Source organism: Metarhizium album (genome assembly GCF_000804445.1).
Source record: "Metarhizium album ARSEF 1941 chromosome Unknown scaffold_27, whole genome shotgun sequence".
In the NCBI taxonomy this organism is placed as follows: domain Eukaryota; kingdom Fungi; phylum Ascomycota; class Sordariomycetes; order Hypocreales; family Clavicipitaceae; genus Metarhizium; species Metarhizium album.
In genome coordinates, this window is record NW_024467601.1 from 24517 (window position 1) to 39134 (window position 14618).

Here is a 14618-nt window from a genome sequence, read left to right on the forward strand (position 1 = left end):
TGTCCCTGTCACAGCTGACCAAGCGAAGTGGCACTGACTCTCATGAGTTTACATGCGTATAGAGTCTGACATGACATATTCAACCTAGCACTTGAAGGATACACTGACGTAATGCGGTGTATTACGGCGCATCACGCAATGGCCTGATGACTGCTCTACTCAGAAACTTTCTGCCTCCTGCTGCGGATCAGAGTCAGACGAACCCCAGCCAGGCCTCGTTGATACTGGCGTGAACCACCGCCGAGACGAGTTGTAAAACGCGACGCTCATTTTAACGCGGCGATCGACTAGAGCCGACTTCCTTGCTCGCACAAGGAGCGACCCAAGTCGTGACAGACTCGACAAATCGGGTCACCACCTCCAATGCCGACACGCAGAGCACACTGTAGTTTCTCCCGATGAACCACTTGAGTTCATGACGACTACAGCCACGCCATTTTGATTCGAACATCGCCAATGTTGAATAGGTCAACAGGTCGGTCCACGTGACGGAGCTGCTGGGCACTTGAGTGAGTGGCTTTCACGTTGAAGCCACTCGGTCGCTCCTGCCGTGTTGCATTACGTCACACCCTCATCCCACATCATCCACATCCACACCATCGCCCAAAACTCGTTTCCATCATCGAATGGAATGGACCGTTGGGACAAGTTTCGCTCCTCCGCCTAATTTTACCCAGAGCCCACGCCCAAGTGCGTCCTGACCCTCCATCTTCTCGTCTGCCCGCTTCCTGTCCTATCAAGTTATTGATTTATTCCTCGTCACTTCTGTGTCATTCACACCATCAGCCATCTGCTTTAGTGCCAGCCCGTGCAGACCCCTCAGACCCTAGCTGTTGTCTGCCTTCAACAATAACGGATAACGTAAAGCCGCCCTCAATCGGGAACTTGCGAGAGCCCCTCACATTACAACCTCGATACCGACCGACGCGTACCGACGACAGAACCGCCACTTGTCGACCGAGAGCGCTCAAATTGATTGCTGCCATCCGCACACGTCTCCCGCTCCACGCTTTAGCTACCGATGTTGCCATTGTAGAAAGCCGATAGTCGCCTACACCAGCCTGGTATACCCTGCCCGGGGCACGGCAACGCCACCGTCACCATGTTGGAAGGACTGGTCGCGGGTCTTCTGAACCGATTCCTGGGTATGTACGTCCAGAACTTTGACCCAACGCAGCTCAAAGTCGGTATCTGGTCTGGCGACGTCAAGCTCCGAAACCTCGAGCTGCGCCGTGAGGCTCTCGACCAGTTGAAGCTGCCAATCAATGTTGTCGAGGGCCATCTGGGAGAGCTGACCCTGCTCATCCCGTGGTCTAATCTTCGTGGTGCGCCAGTCAAAATTTTTATCGAAGATGTTTTCCTCTTGGCTAGCCCGAAGGAGGAGGCCGAATATGACGAGGAAGAGGAGGAACGCAGAAGACAGAGGCTCAAATTGGACAAGCTAGACAGCGCCGAATTACTCAAGGAACGGAACCAGGAAGGCATGAGCCAAGAAGAGCAAAAGAAAAGCCAAAGCTTCACCCAAAGTTTGGTCACCAAGGTTGTCGATAATTTGCAGGTTACCGTCAAAAATATTCACGTTCGATACGAGGATTCAATCTCTGCCCCGGGACACCCTTTTGCACTCGGTGTGACCTTGGAAGAATTTAGTGCCGTAAGCACGGACAGGCAATGGAAACCTACATTTATTCAGGACTCTAGCACTACAACGCATAAGCTGGCAACTCTGGGCGCCTTGGCCGTGTACTGGAACACAGACTCAGACCTGTTTGGGACCGGTCGCGAGGCGTCTTCACCGCTTAAGGAGCCCATGCCGCATGACGAAATGGTATCAAAGTTCAAGGCCATGGTTGGCAGGGCAAACGCCCTTGCCGCCAACCATCAGTTCATCTTGAGACCGGTGAATGGACAGGCAAAGATTGAACTTGACAAGTCTGGCGATACCCATGCACCCAAATTCAAAGCCAATCTTCTCTTTGAAGAAATCGGTCTCGTTCTTGATGACGACCAATATCGTGATGCGCTGATGATGGTTGACTTGTTCCATTACTTCATTCGTCATCAGGAGTATAAGTCATTAAAACCGAAAGGTGTGCGGCCCAAGGAAGATCCCCGCGCCTGGCTCCTCTTTGCCGGTAATGCTGTTCTAAGTAAGATACATGAAAGAAACCGCAAGTGGTCATGGGACTATTTCCGGGAAAGACGCGACGATCGCCAGCGGTACATTGAACTGTTCAAGAAGCAAAAGCAACAGCAGCAACTCACCACAAAAGAAAGCACAGACTTTAAAAAGCTTGAGTGCAAGTTGGGATACGAAGATTTACGCTTCTGGAGATCGTTGGCTCGAAACCAGCTGAAGAAAGAAAACGCGGAAGCTTTAAGAAAGCAACCTCAGCAGCAAGAACAGCAAGGCTGGCTGGCGTGGATGTGGGGATCGAAGCCTCAGGGCACCATAGGGCAAAATGAAGAAAATACTCAAATGACTGAAGAGCAGCGAAAGGAGCTGTATGATATGATTGAATGGGACGAGAAGCAAGCACTGGCCGAGGAGGTAGACACCCCTAAGGAGGCTGTGAAGTTCTGTCTTGAAGCTTCTCTAAGCACTGGCAGTTTCACATTGAAGAAGAGCCCACACGATAGTCCCTCCGACCTTTTGAGCCTTCACTTCGACGTCTTTAAGGCGAAAGCTCTTCAGCGAAAGGATTCGGTATTGGCAAACGTCAGTCTCGGAGGCCTACGAGTAAATGACGGAACGACGCCTGACAGCCTGTACCCCGAGATTGTCCGCGTCAAAGACGCCCCAGAGACCGGAAAACGGAAGAGTTTATCGTTGAGGGAGCTGGAAATTGATGAGGAAGAGCCATTTTTCCAGTTCGAAATCGAGCAGAATCCTGTAGAACGCCAGGGTGACTTTGCCATTGTCGGAAAACTTAAACCTCTCGAAGTCGTATGGAATCCAAACTTTGTCGTTGGCGTTGTTGATTTCTTCCGGCCGCCAGAGAGGCACATGGAGTCCATCACTGCTTTGATGGAAAGCGCCGGCGCAACCGTCGAGGGCATCAGAGAGCAAACCCGCGCAGGGTTGGAGTTTGCCCTTGAAGAGCACAAAACCGTCAACGCCGAGCTGGACCTACAGGCCCCTCTCATTATCGTGCCCGTAAGCATTACAAGTGCGAACTCAACCTGTCTGATTGTCGATGCTGGTCATATTCATGTCAACAGTCAATTGGTAGATCAGAAGACCATGGACAAAATCCAGGCAAAGCAACGGCAATCTTATAGCGAGGCTGACTTTAAGCGCCTCGAATCGGCAATGTACGACAAATTTATCGTCAATCTCACGTCAACACAAGTGCTCATCGGTCCGTCAATCGAAGAAACCAAGAAGCAACTGGTTAAGAAAAGCCCAGACGCTCAGCTACATGTTGTGGAGAAAATTAATGTTGACTTTGTCGTCGAAACTTCAATTTTACCCAAGGCCCCAAATCTTACGAAGCTACGAGTTTCTGGCCACCTCCCTATGTTGCATGCGACAGTGTCCGACTCGAAATACAAGAACCTCATGAAGGTTATCGACGTGGCTATCCCAAAATTGGGACAAAGTCAACAATTAGAGTCAAAACCCGAGAATGACCGACGACCACCACTTCTTAGTGCTAATTCCGCGCGACTGCGAAGGAAATCTCAACGAGAACGCCGCCAATCTTCCGCCTTCCCATTTATGCAACCGCAGAGTGCTGTGATACTGGAAGACATTGACGATGACGAAGACGACTTCGAAGACGCGACGGACGGAGTTGATGGCCAACAGCTAAAGATCCAACAAAGGAGCTTTGAATTTAACTTCAAAGTTGACACACTCAAGGGCTCACTGTACAGAAGCGACCCTGATCGACGGAAACCCGACACGCTTCTTGTTGAGCTGGTGGCTGAGCGCTTTGACCTTGCCTTTTATACTAGAGCGTACGATATGGCAGCTGAAGTATCATTGGGCTCTGTTGCGGTCGAAGATTACGTCGAAAACCCTCCCGGAGAGTTCAAGTCTATTGTTTCTTCTGGGGATAGCGACGACCTGAAAGCAGGGCGGAGCCTCGTCCATGTGAAGTTCATGAAGATTAATAGACAGTCGCCGGAATTCATGCCAGTGTACGAGGGGGTGGAGACCAACATCACCGCTGTCATATCAACTATCAATATTGTCGTCACTCGTAAGACGCTCCTGACGCTTCTAGACTTCATTTTGATCACATTCACAGGTGGCAATAACGAACAGCAAGCTCTACCGGCACCAAACATCGCGGCCACTGAAGGCAGCGAGGAACCACAGCTTGATGAGAGTATTGTCGAGACCCAAAAGGCCAATGATACCGTCGGGTCAATCCGTGTCAAGGTTGACTTGAAAGCAATTCGCCTTATTCTCAATAACGATGGTATTAGGTTGGCAACCCTCTCATTCAACCATGGAGATGCCGGCATCTTTATCAGCAGGAAAGCGATGCGCATCTCTGCTAAACTGGGTGACTTGTCACTGGTTGATGATGTAAACCTTGGGGTCTCAGCCGATTCAAGTCTTCGGAAGCTGGTTACGATTCAAGGTGATGACCTTGCTGACTTCAGGTACCAAACATTTCACCCTGAGAACCAGGAGGTTTATCCTGGGTACGACAGCTCTGTTTTCCTCCGAGCTGGATCTGTCAAGGTGAATTTTGTTGAGGAGCCTTTCCGCAAGATCATCGATTTTCTTGTCAAATTTGGCAAAATGCAAGCCTTGTACAATGCCGCCCGCCAGGCCGCTGTGAGCCGTGCCAATCAGATCCAGCAGAGCCCCAGCAGGATCAAGTTCGATGTTGTTATAAAGACGCCGATCGTCGTCTTCCCTCGGCTCTACGTATCTGAACAAGACAAAGGAGATGCTATCACCGCGTGCCTGGGTGAAATATACGCCCAAAATAAGTTTGTTCCCCTGGATGATAGCGAGGACTCCGATATTGCCATGAAAATTTCGGCAGGTATCAGAAACGTTTGCCTCACTTCCGACTTCCACTATTCCAAGGACCGATCGGAAGAGCTCGAAATGATTGACGGCGTCGACCTGGGCTTCAATATTACCTATGCGGAACATAAAGAAGGTGTGAAGCGACCGGATACTGAAATAGAAGGGACCCTCTCGGACATTAATCTTCGCTTGACACAATACCAACTCAGGACTCTTATGGAGATTTCCAAGTCAGTTCCCGCCGCTTTGGCGGGAGATGGAGACGATTCTGATGCAGAAGCCGCGCGAATGGTGGATGAAGGGACACTCGAGCGTGCCAAAGCCGCTCCTGGCGGCGGTGGCAGTGGTCACAACCAGAGCTTGATTGACCTCTCACCAGAACTCAGCTCACTACAAAGTGCGTGGACAAAGTTTGACCTTATATTTCGTGTCAACACTGTTGGTCTTGAGCTCATCATGGCCGAGGACGACGAGCCGGTCAACAATTTGGCCAACGCGAGTTTGTCAAAGTTCTCACTGGATGATGCAAGGTTGAAAACAAGAATGCTGTCCGACGACTCTCTTGAAGCAGAACTACTTATTCGATCTTTCACCATTCACGACAGTCGTCGGCAAGACACCAAGTATCGGCGAATCATGACCTCTTCTAACAAGGAAGCGCAGCAGTTGATGGCTAGTGTGACCATATCTGGTGGAAAGGAACGAAACTTGATTGCCATGGCTACTATTGACAGTCCCCGAATCATCTTCGCTCTTGATCATCTGTTCGCGATTCAAAAATATATAACTGAAGGTCTAACAGTCGACGACACCAGTCCAATGGATGATGAAAGCGTAGGAGAGACTATTGATGAGTCCGACACCGATTCGATGCAGGTTACTTATAACGCTCCCGGTACTGATCGAACAGGGCCGCATGTTGCCCGGCGCCGAAACGAGATGTCCCCGACCAAGTCCCAGAAACAGACAGAAGAGTCGACGATATCGATGGCGTTTCGGGTCAATCTGGTCGATGCGCAGGTTATCCTCATTGCAGACCCGTTGTCGTCCAGCTCCGAGGCGATCGTTTTGAGCATCCGACAGGTGCTCCTCTCGAAACAACATGCACTTACCTTCCAGATATCGGAAATCGGCATGTTCTTGTGCCGAATGGACAAGTTTGACACCTCTCGCCTGCGTATCATCGATGACTTTTCAATTCAACTGAACATGGACAGCTCACAAGTTGGGGTGGTCGGCATTCACGTTGATGTGGAACCCTTGATCCTGCGACTTTCTCTTCGTGATATTCTCCTGATTCTGCAAATTATCAGCAGAGCTGGTGAATTGTCTGGAAATGAAGCAAAACAACCGGCGGAAACAGCAGCGGAACAGAAAGCGAGACAGCTGCGGAATGCCGGATTGAAATACAAGTCTGCTAGTGGACGTGGCCAATCGACGATTGCGAAGACCCGGGGCACAAAGACGACTGCTGCAAGACCAACTCATCCACCAGCAAAACCACAACCAGTCGCGGCCCCTCATCGCGAGGAGCTCTCCGCCACTATCGATGGCGTGCGTATTGTTCTCATTGGTGATCTGCACGAGTTGCCTACTCTTGACGTTGGCGTCAAAAACTTTACGGCCACGGCTGAGAATTGGTCATCGAATCTCAAGGCGGAGTCCGCAATTAACATGTATTCAAGCGTTTACAATTTTTCCAAGTCGAGTTGGGAACCACTCCTTGAGCCGTGGCAACTTGGCCTTGGCATCGCTAAAGACCCAACATCTGGACTGATTTCCGTTGACGTGGCATCGAAGAAGACTTTTGATATTACCATCACCACAGCCACCATTGCTTTGGCCTCCAAGTCACTGACGTTTTTGACTTCAGAGCAAAATGTTCTTGACAAACCAAGAGGTGTAGAGACACCTTATCGCATCAGAAACTACACAGGCTTCGATGTGGTTCTTCACTCCAAGAGCTCCAGTAGCGAGGAGCCTATTAGTCTCCGACCTGGGGATGGAGCTGAACAACCCTGGAGTTTCGAGCATTGGGAGAAGATGCGAGAGAATATACTCGCTGAGTCCAGCCAGAACGACGTCAGCATTCAGCTTGAAGGTACTGGCTTCGATGTTGTCAAGAATGTCAAGCTAAGCAGGGAAGGCGAATTCTTGTATGGCTTACGGCCAAAAACGGAGAATATCCTACATCGTCTCTGCGTTGAGGTGAAGCTGGGATCCGATAATGTGAAGTATGTAACTTTGCGGTCACCACTTGTTGTGGAGAATGCCACCGAGATTCCGGTTGAACTTGGCATCTATGATGCCCAAGAAGGCCACCTCCTCAAGATTGAGAAGATTGCACCAGGTGATTCTCGGCCGGCACCCGTTGGCGCCGTATTCGAGAAACGGGCTCTGATCCGACCGGATGGTGGTTTCGGCTACGAATGGAGTCGAGAACCGCTCTGGTGGAGGGACTTGCTGCAGAGACCAACAAGACAACTTGTCTGCAAAGGAGAAAGCGGCGACCCATTCTATTTTCAGGTCCACTCCCAATTTGATAGATCTAACCCAATAACGAAGTAAGTATTAGCACTGGCCAGGCTCGTGTTCATGATGGCTAATCAGACTTCAAGGATATACCCTTATATGAAGATCAAGCTGTCCGCCCCCATTACTCTTGAAAACCTTTTGCCCAATGACTTCAAGTACAGAATTTATGACAAGAACACGAAAAAGGACTGGTCAAACTTCTTGCGCAAAGGCGGCGTCAGTCCAGTGCATGTCGTGGAGCTCTCACATCTCCTACTTCTTAGTATCGACATGCAAGATACCGTCTTCAAACCGAGCGATTTCGCAATTATCAACTCGGGAAATGTCGAAGACTTCCGAAAGGAAAGCCGTATCGTTGTCAAAGATGACCAAGGGCTGCCGTTGAACCTGGCATTGCACTACTTCAAAATCCCCAATAGTGGAGGCGCTTTCAAGATAACTGTGTATAGTCCCTATGTCGTTCTCAACAAGACTGGCCTTAATCTCCGGATTCGTATGAAGAGTTTTCTACAGCAAGCAAAGCCAGCTGCCGGTCAGTTCCCGCTTATTGACACGTCTGACCGTGAACGACCAAAGGCCCTGCCGTTCATGTTCTCGTATGGCAATGACGACAATCGCAATCGGGTGCTTCTCAAAATTGACGAGTCGGAATGGAGCAAACCTCAAAGTTTTGATGCCGTCGGAAGTACTACCGAGGTTATTTTGAACTCTGCCTCCAAGACCAAGGAAATCCACGTTGGTATAACGGTCAAATCCGGTGAAGGCAAGTACAAAATGACCAAGGTTGTCACGCTGGCTCCTCGATTCGTGCTCGAGAACAAATTGGGCGAGGAGATATTGATTCGGGAGCCGAGCTCGTCTGGCTACATGACACTGGAGCCTGGCGCACTCCAACCTCTGCATTTCATGCAAAAGTCCCCGGTCAAGCAACTATGTCTTTGCTATGCCGGTGTAGACAATCATTGGACATCTCCATTCAACATCGCCGACATTGGTACGACACACGTCAAAATCGCAAAGGCTGGCCAACGACAACGATTGTTGCGTGTCGAAATTCTGCTTGAAGATTCGACAATCTTCCTTCATCTGAGCGTGGAGACCAAGAACTGGCCATTCTCAATGCGCAATGAGAGCGATACAGGGTTTACCTTCTATCAAGCCAACCCAAACGTTGACGAAGACGACGTGGAAGACGGAAGCGGTTGGCGGCCTATCCGGTACAGGCTGCCGCCTCGAAGCATTATGCCATATGCATGGGATTTCCCGGCAGCCAAGTTCCGGGAAGTTGTCATCGCCACGAACAATAAGGAGCGTCACGTCAAGTTGGCTGAAATTGGCAACCAAATTCCAATGAAGTTCATCACGGCCTCGGGCGAGCAGAAGATCATCGACATCAATGTCGCAGCTGACGGGCCAACACAGACACTTATTCTGAGTAACTTTCGACAAAGTAGAAGTATGTACAAACCCAAGGCTCTCTCAAGGACCGCCAGCGGCCCAGAAGCATTTGAAGTCAAGGACCAGGATACAGGCGCAACCTTCCGAGCGCAACTTAAGCTCTCGGGCATTGGCATATCGTTGATCAATGCTCAGCTCAAGGAGTTGACCTATATCACGTTCAGAGATGTGCAACTGCGATTCAGCGATTCGCCTCTGATTCAGACAGTATCACTGGCTGTCAAATGGATCCAGATTGACAATCAGCTCTACGGCGGCATCTTCCCAATAGTCCTTTACCCCAGTGTGGTACCAAAAAAGGCAAATGAGGTGGACGCCCATCCGTCCCTACATGCGATGGTCAGTCGCGTAAAGGATGAATTGTACGGTGTTACGTATATCAAATATGCAAGCATCCTTCTTCAACAGATGACGGTTGAACTCGACGAGGACTTTGCGTTTGCGCTGTTGGACTTTTCCAACGTTCCTGGCGCTAGCTGGTCTAAGGCTGAGGAGGAAGGCAAGCTGTGCGATGAAGATCTCGACATACCCGAACCTTCCCAACAACAGGGCGGGCAAGACATTTACTTTGAGGTGCTCAACATTCAGCCTATGCAAGTCGATTTGAGTTTCATGCGTACTGAGCGCATCAATGCGGAAGACAAGACCTCGTCCCGGAATCCCATCATGTTCTTCGTAAATGTCCTGACAATGGCCATTGGAAACGTCAACGATGCCCCAATTCGATTCAACGCCTTGATACTGGAGAATGTACGTGTTTCGACATCAGTTCTCATACAAAACATCTCAAATCACTACAGCCAAGAGGTCATGTTTCAGCTTCACAAGATTCTGGGCTCTGCCGACTTCCTCGGCAACCCTGTGGGCCTCTTCAACACCATCTCTTCTGGGGTCACGGACATATTTTACGAGCCATACCAAGGACTTATTCTTTCTGACAAACCGGAAGAGTTTGGATATGGTATTGCCAAGGGTGCCGCTTCATTTGCAAAGAAGACTGTGTTTGGCTTCAGTGACAGCTTCTCCAAATTCACTGGCAGTCTAAGCAAAGGTCTCGCAGCGGCATCACTAGACAAGCAGTTCCAGGATCGGAGACGCATTACAAAGGCGAGGAACCGACCGAAGCATGCGCTGACAGGTGTCACCGCCGGCGCCAACTCACTGCTTACAAGTCTTGCGTCGGGTGTCGGTGGCCTGGCTCGAAAACCGCTCGAAGGCGCAGAGCAGGAGGGCGCTTTTGGGTTTATCAAAGGAGTCGGAAAGGGAGTACTTGGTCTGGCAACCAAGCCTGCTGTTGGCGTCTTGGACATGGCAAGTAATGTGAGCGAAGGCATTCGCAATACTACGACTGTATTTGATGGCCAGGAGCTTGATCGCACACGATTCCCTCGATTCATTCCCAACGATGGCATTGTTAGACCATACAACAGCCGCGAGGCGATGGGGCAGTTCTGGCTGAAGCAAGTGGACAACGGGAGATATTTTGACGAGCAGTATATTGGTCATCTGGAATTGCCCAAGGAAGACATGGTCGTCATGGTCACGTTTGCTCGTATACTGCTTATTAGGTCTAGACGACTGACAAGTGAGTGGGACGTGCCCTTGAAAGACATCCAGACGATTGCCAAGGAACGGACTGGCGTGAGCCTTGTCTTGCGAGGCGGCGCAAATGGGCCTTTTATTCCGGTTGGAGGTGGAAGCGAGAGAGCGTACTTGTACAAGATGATTGGTGTTGCCGTGGAAGAGTTCAATCGCAGGTTCAGAGGAGGAGAGTAACCAACACCCTGTGAATTGTTGTCGTTCCTCATTGTGACGGGGGTGGAAGGGAAATTTTGAAATGACAAATATGATTATGAGAGTAGCATTAACTTATCATTATTATTATTATTTTCCGCGTCAATGAAAAATTGTTTACTAGCAATACTCAAATTTTTCTTACACGCTGTCTACGACTGACCGAGAAGAAAACAACGCCTCTCTTGAACTCGTTGCCTCGTCATGCTGCTGTTCTGCTGTTCTGTTCTGTTTGCTTGTATTTTCACCCAACTACGACTTGAATATTTCCCCCTCTCAGTGGCGTTATCCCTCGTTTTCATTTTTAACATCACCACGATTCACTCAGACAGCGAAGGGGGTGGCTGACAACCATTGGTTGGTGTTTCAACTCTCTTTCTCGCCCTCGCTTCCTATGAATTGCCGCTGCAGGGTATTACCGCCACTATATTCAGAATTGGAAATTGCATATGGGATGGTGGATGACGATAGAATACGGATCCCATGTCCGTCCTGGAGCCATGGACCTCTCGAACGGAACCTCAAGCTTCAACCGTAGCGCGTTTCGACAGACTTGACCAATTTAATGGAAACCAGGCCTCCAAATCTTTCAGTTTTAGTGTCAATCTGTTTTGTGGCAATTTGTGAGCCCCACGTGGCACGAGCGGGGAAAAGGCAAACTTATAGGTGCGAAGTTCGGTATCCACATGGTAAGGTTTGAAAAAGTTGCCATTAGGCTGAGCGGATTCTGCACGTGGCGTCAAATAAGTACGGTATTCCTTGAACGCTGTTGATAAGATGCCCTCAGATTTGGTTTCCTTCTCTCTTTAATCCAAACTTATCCTTGCCCTTGACCAGTACCCATCGCTCTTGGTGTCTGGTTGGGGCCGAGGTAGCGTGAGTTTGCCTCGTTGAGCGGAACATGCCTCGAGAACTTGGTGTGCTTGCTCGTCCCACCCGGTCTGACCGCCCTCTCGACTGGGATCATAGTCATGTACAGTAAACCACCCCTATAACGATAACCTTCGTGAGCCTTTTTTCATCGTAATATAGCGACTATCGCTAAGATGCCGAATATCGCTAAGATACAGGGTTATAGACATGGTTTACTGTACTCTGTAAGAAGCACGGACTACGTAGTTGCGTGGCAGCTCGCTGGCCAAGACGGAATGAGGCGTAGAGGAGACCCTATGCCTGTTCGATAAGCATCGATCAAAACACATGATAGTTTCGGCTTCATGATGGCCTTGATTCAATCAACAGCAGGCCGTGATTTGCCGCTGTTGCATGCATGGACCAGGTTGCCGAATCAAAGGTTCCCAGGTTTCTGTGTGGTCAGTGGTCGTCCAAACTACTAGCTCGCTTCACAACTGTCCAGTTGAAGCGCCAAGCTACCAATACCCTCCCGCAAAAGAGCTGGATAGGGAATCGGGAACTGACGAGGCTGTTGAGCCACGACTACTAGTCCGAACACCCGAAGCAGCCAAGGAAGCCTGGGCTTTCTAGGTCTGGCCCTAGCTCTTCCATCCTCGAGGTTGCTGCGGTTTGTTTCTCGCAGCAGAACCATGAGATGCTCATGAAGTAGGCGGGTTATCGGGGTAAGGTGGCCAGTACTCCGTAACAAGTATCTGGTTGACGAGGCTAATCAGCCGGATAATATTACCAGGGGAGCAATAGTGGATTGGTTACCTGGCACACGCCAGCTGGGACATGAATGGCCTCGGAATTGAGATTGGATTCGAATTGTGCGAAGGCGCGAAGCGAGAGGGCGTTGTTCGGACGTCGTCGACGTCGTCTTTACGTGAGGGGCCACTGGATGTCTAGGAGCAAACCGGTGCGGCTGCTTATCAGTCAGGTGGCGTTTGCCATCTCGGACAGACAGAGCCTGTGGCGACTGTGGCTTTCGGTGATTTGACATCAAAACGAGACATGGAGATCTGTTGAAAGATACCAAGCGGTGGCTATTTGTCTGTTGCACTCGCCTGATCTGCCCCTCCCCAGTCTCACTGCCTCACGGTGTGCGTATTTTGAGGAGGAAAGAACGTTTGTCTAGGAAGGAGCAAATCTTGGTTCAGAGAGCCGCAAGCGAGCATGTGATGCCCCGCATCGGCCAATGGCGAGGCGCCAATGCCTACAATGGAGTCTGGAGTCTGTGGACTGCTCAAGTGCTCAACGATTGATGGATTTCCATCTACGTAATACATTCGACTTCGATTTTTGGTCGAGACGCTTTTCTGCCCAGCACCTCGGACAACCTGGGTCTCCCAGAACCAGTAAGCCGTCCGCCTGCCAAAAGTCTATTGGAGTCCATGCGTTCATGCAAAGGACGAATTCTGGGCGAAGTTGCTCTCCAGGCCCGTGCAAACGCTGTTGGGCCGTCAATGTCCGAGGTCAAATGTGATAAGAGCGCCATCAAGGGGAAAACCACCGACTTAAGGCGGGTGTCCTTTAACTTCCGAAGCTCTAACTTATTCCATCGTGGCTGTGGCTCATAGATTATAATGATGGGAATACCAAGTCGAACCAACCGCCGCCACCATCAAAGAACCAGACCAGAAGACGCCACCCCCAGACGCAGACGCACGAGGGCGGCATCTTTTGGCACTTTTTGACGCTCCCCCTCCCCGCCCCCTCTTTCTGTGTGGAAGTGCAAAGTTGGTATGCAGGTCAGTCAAACTTGACGTCCTTTACCCTCGGTGCAGGCTTTTCTAATCTGATATTTCGGACGACATGCTTGTATCACTTGTTATGAGGATACCTGCTTTGCAAAGTTTCGTTCCTACGTCAACGCTTTGTTTGACCATGATGGCTTCACGTCAACATTGTACACACAAGACGGTCAACATAATACAATGCAATAGATGGCGCTGACATCAGACCCTCGTCAGCTAGAATCCAGCCTTGGAGGGCAACCAACAAAAGCTCCCCGAAGCGTGGGTACAAACTATCGGTGGATTGGGAATAGTAACGTTGGTCAGTGGGATCCGCAGGCATCATGCACATCAGTTGAGGCACGGAGTGGTTATTGGCGTCTGGGGTTCGGGCCTCGAGGGCCAATCCCTGGAGCTAGAAACCCTGGAGTCGATTGCAAGAGATTTTGTGAGTGTGTATGCATGAAGTTGATTGATTGTGTAGCTATAGAGTAGTGAGCTAGTAAATATATATATAACCTTAGGTTACGTAACATCTGCTGCTAATTTTGCCTTAATGCCCTTATTGTAAATATTATTATTATTACTATTATTATTATTAACTTTCTATAGTATAACTATATACTACTGCTATTATAGCTATTACTATATTTATATTAAATTTAATTTATAATGTAATAAACTTTAATTCTACTATACTTAGTGTCGGCCAATTGAGGGACCCTTTATATATAGTATAGGTATAATAGATAGAGCTTATGTAATCTAGTTGATTACTAAGCATAAGATAATAGGGATTCTTAAGGTATAATAGAAGTGACTTTAGATATAGTATAAAATTGTATGTAATAGTATGTATTAAAGAATGTAGTTGTAGAGGCTTAATTTCCTCTCTATCTAGTTGGGGGGAAGGAGGGTTATTTATAGGTAAATCCTATAGTAGGGCTGCCGGATTAGGCATAGATAGTAGCTTAAAATAACCTTAGAGGCTAAAAATAACTCTTGTAGCTGCTTTCCTACTATAGAGTAGATTAGCCTTTATAGCTTATTAGTGTTTTTGTTGAATTTCAGCCAGCATTCCTCTCTTAACCTTAATTATATATGCTAAGGAATGTAGGCGTAAAGCATATTAAATCCTTGCATATAAAATGTATGCAAACGTTCCTTGTAGGCAATTTGTGTGCTGCAGTTGTTTCCCTTGTTTT

The 14618-nt window shown here is 49.1% G+C and overlaps 1 protein-coding gene across 1 annotated transcript; it reads left to right on the forward strand.

Annotated features, from left to right (window-relative positions):
• Nucleotides 1-1102: 1102 nt before the first annotated feature.
• Nucleotides 1103-10765, forward strand: MAM_07058 (vacuolar protein sorting-associated protein vps13; the record flags this gene model as incomplete). Its single annotated transcript, XM_040825856.1, has 2 exons — nt 1103-7560; nt 7615-10765. 2 exons carry the CDS (start codon nt 1103-1105, stop codon nt 10763-10765), a joined length of 9609 nt encoding a protein of 3202 aa, XP_040676075.1.
• Between the last annotated feature and the right edge of the window lie 3853 nt (nt 10766-14618).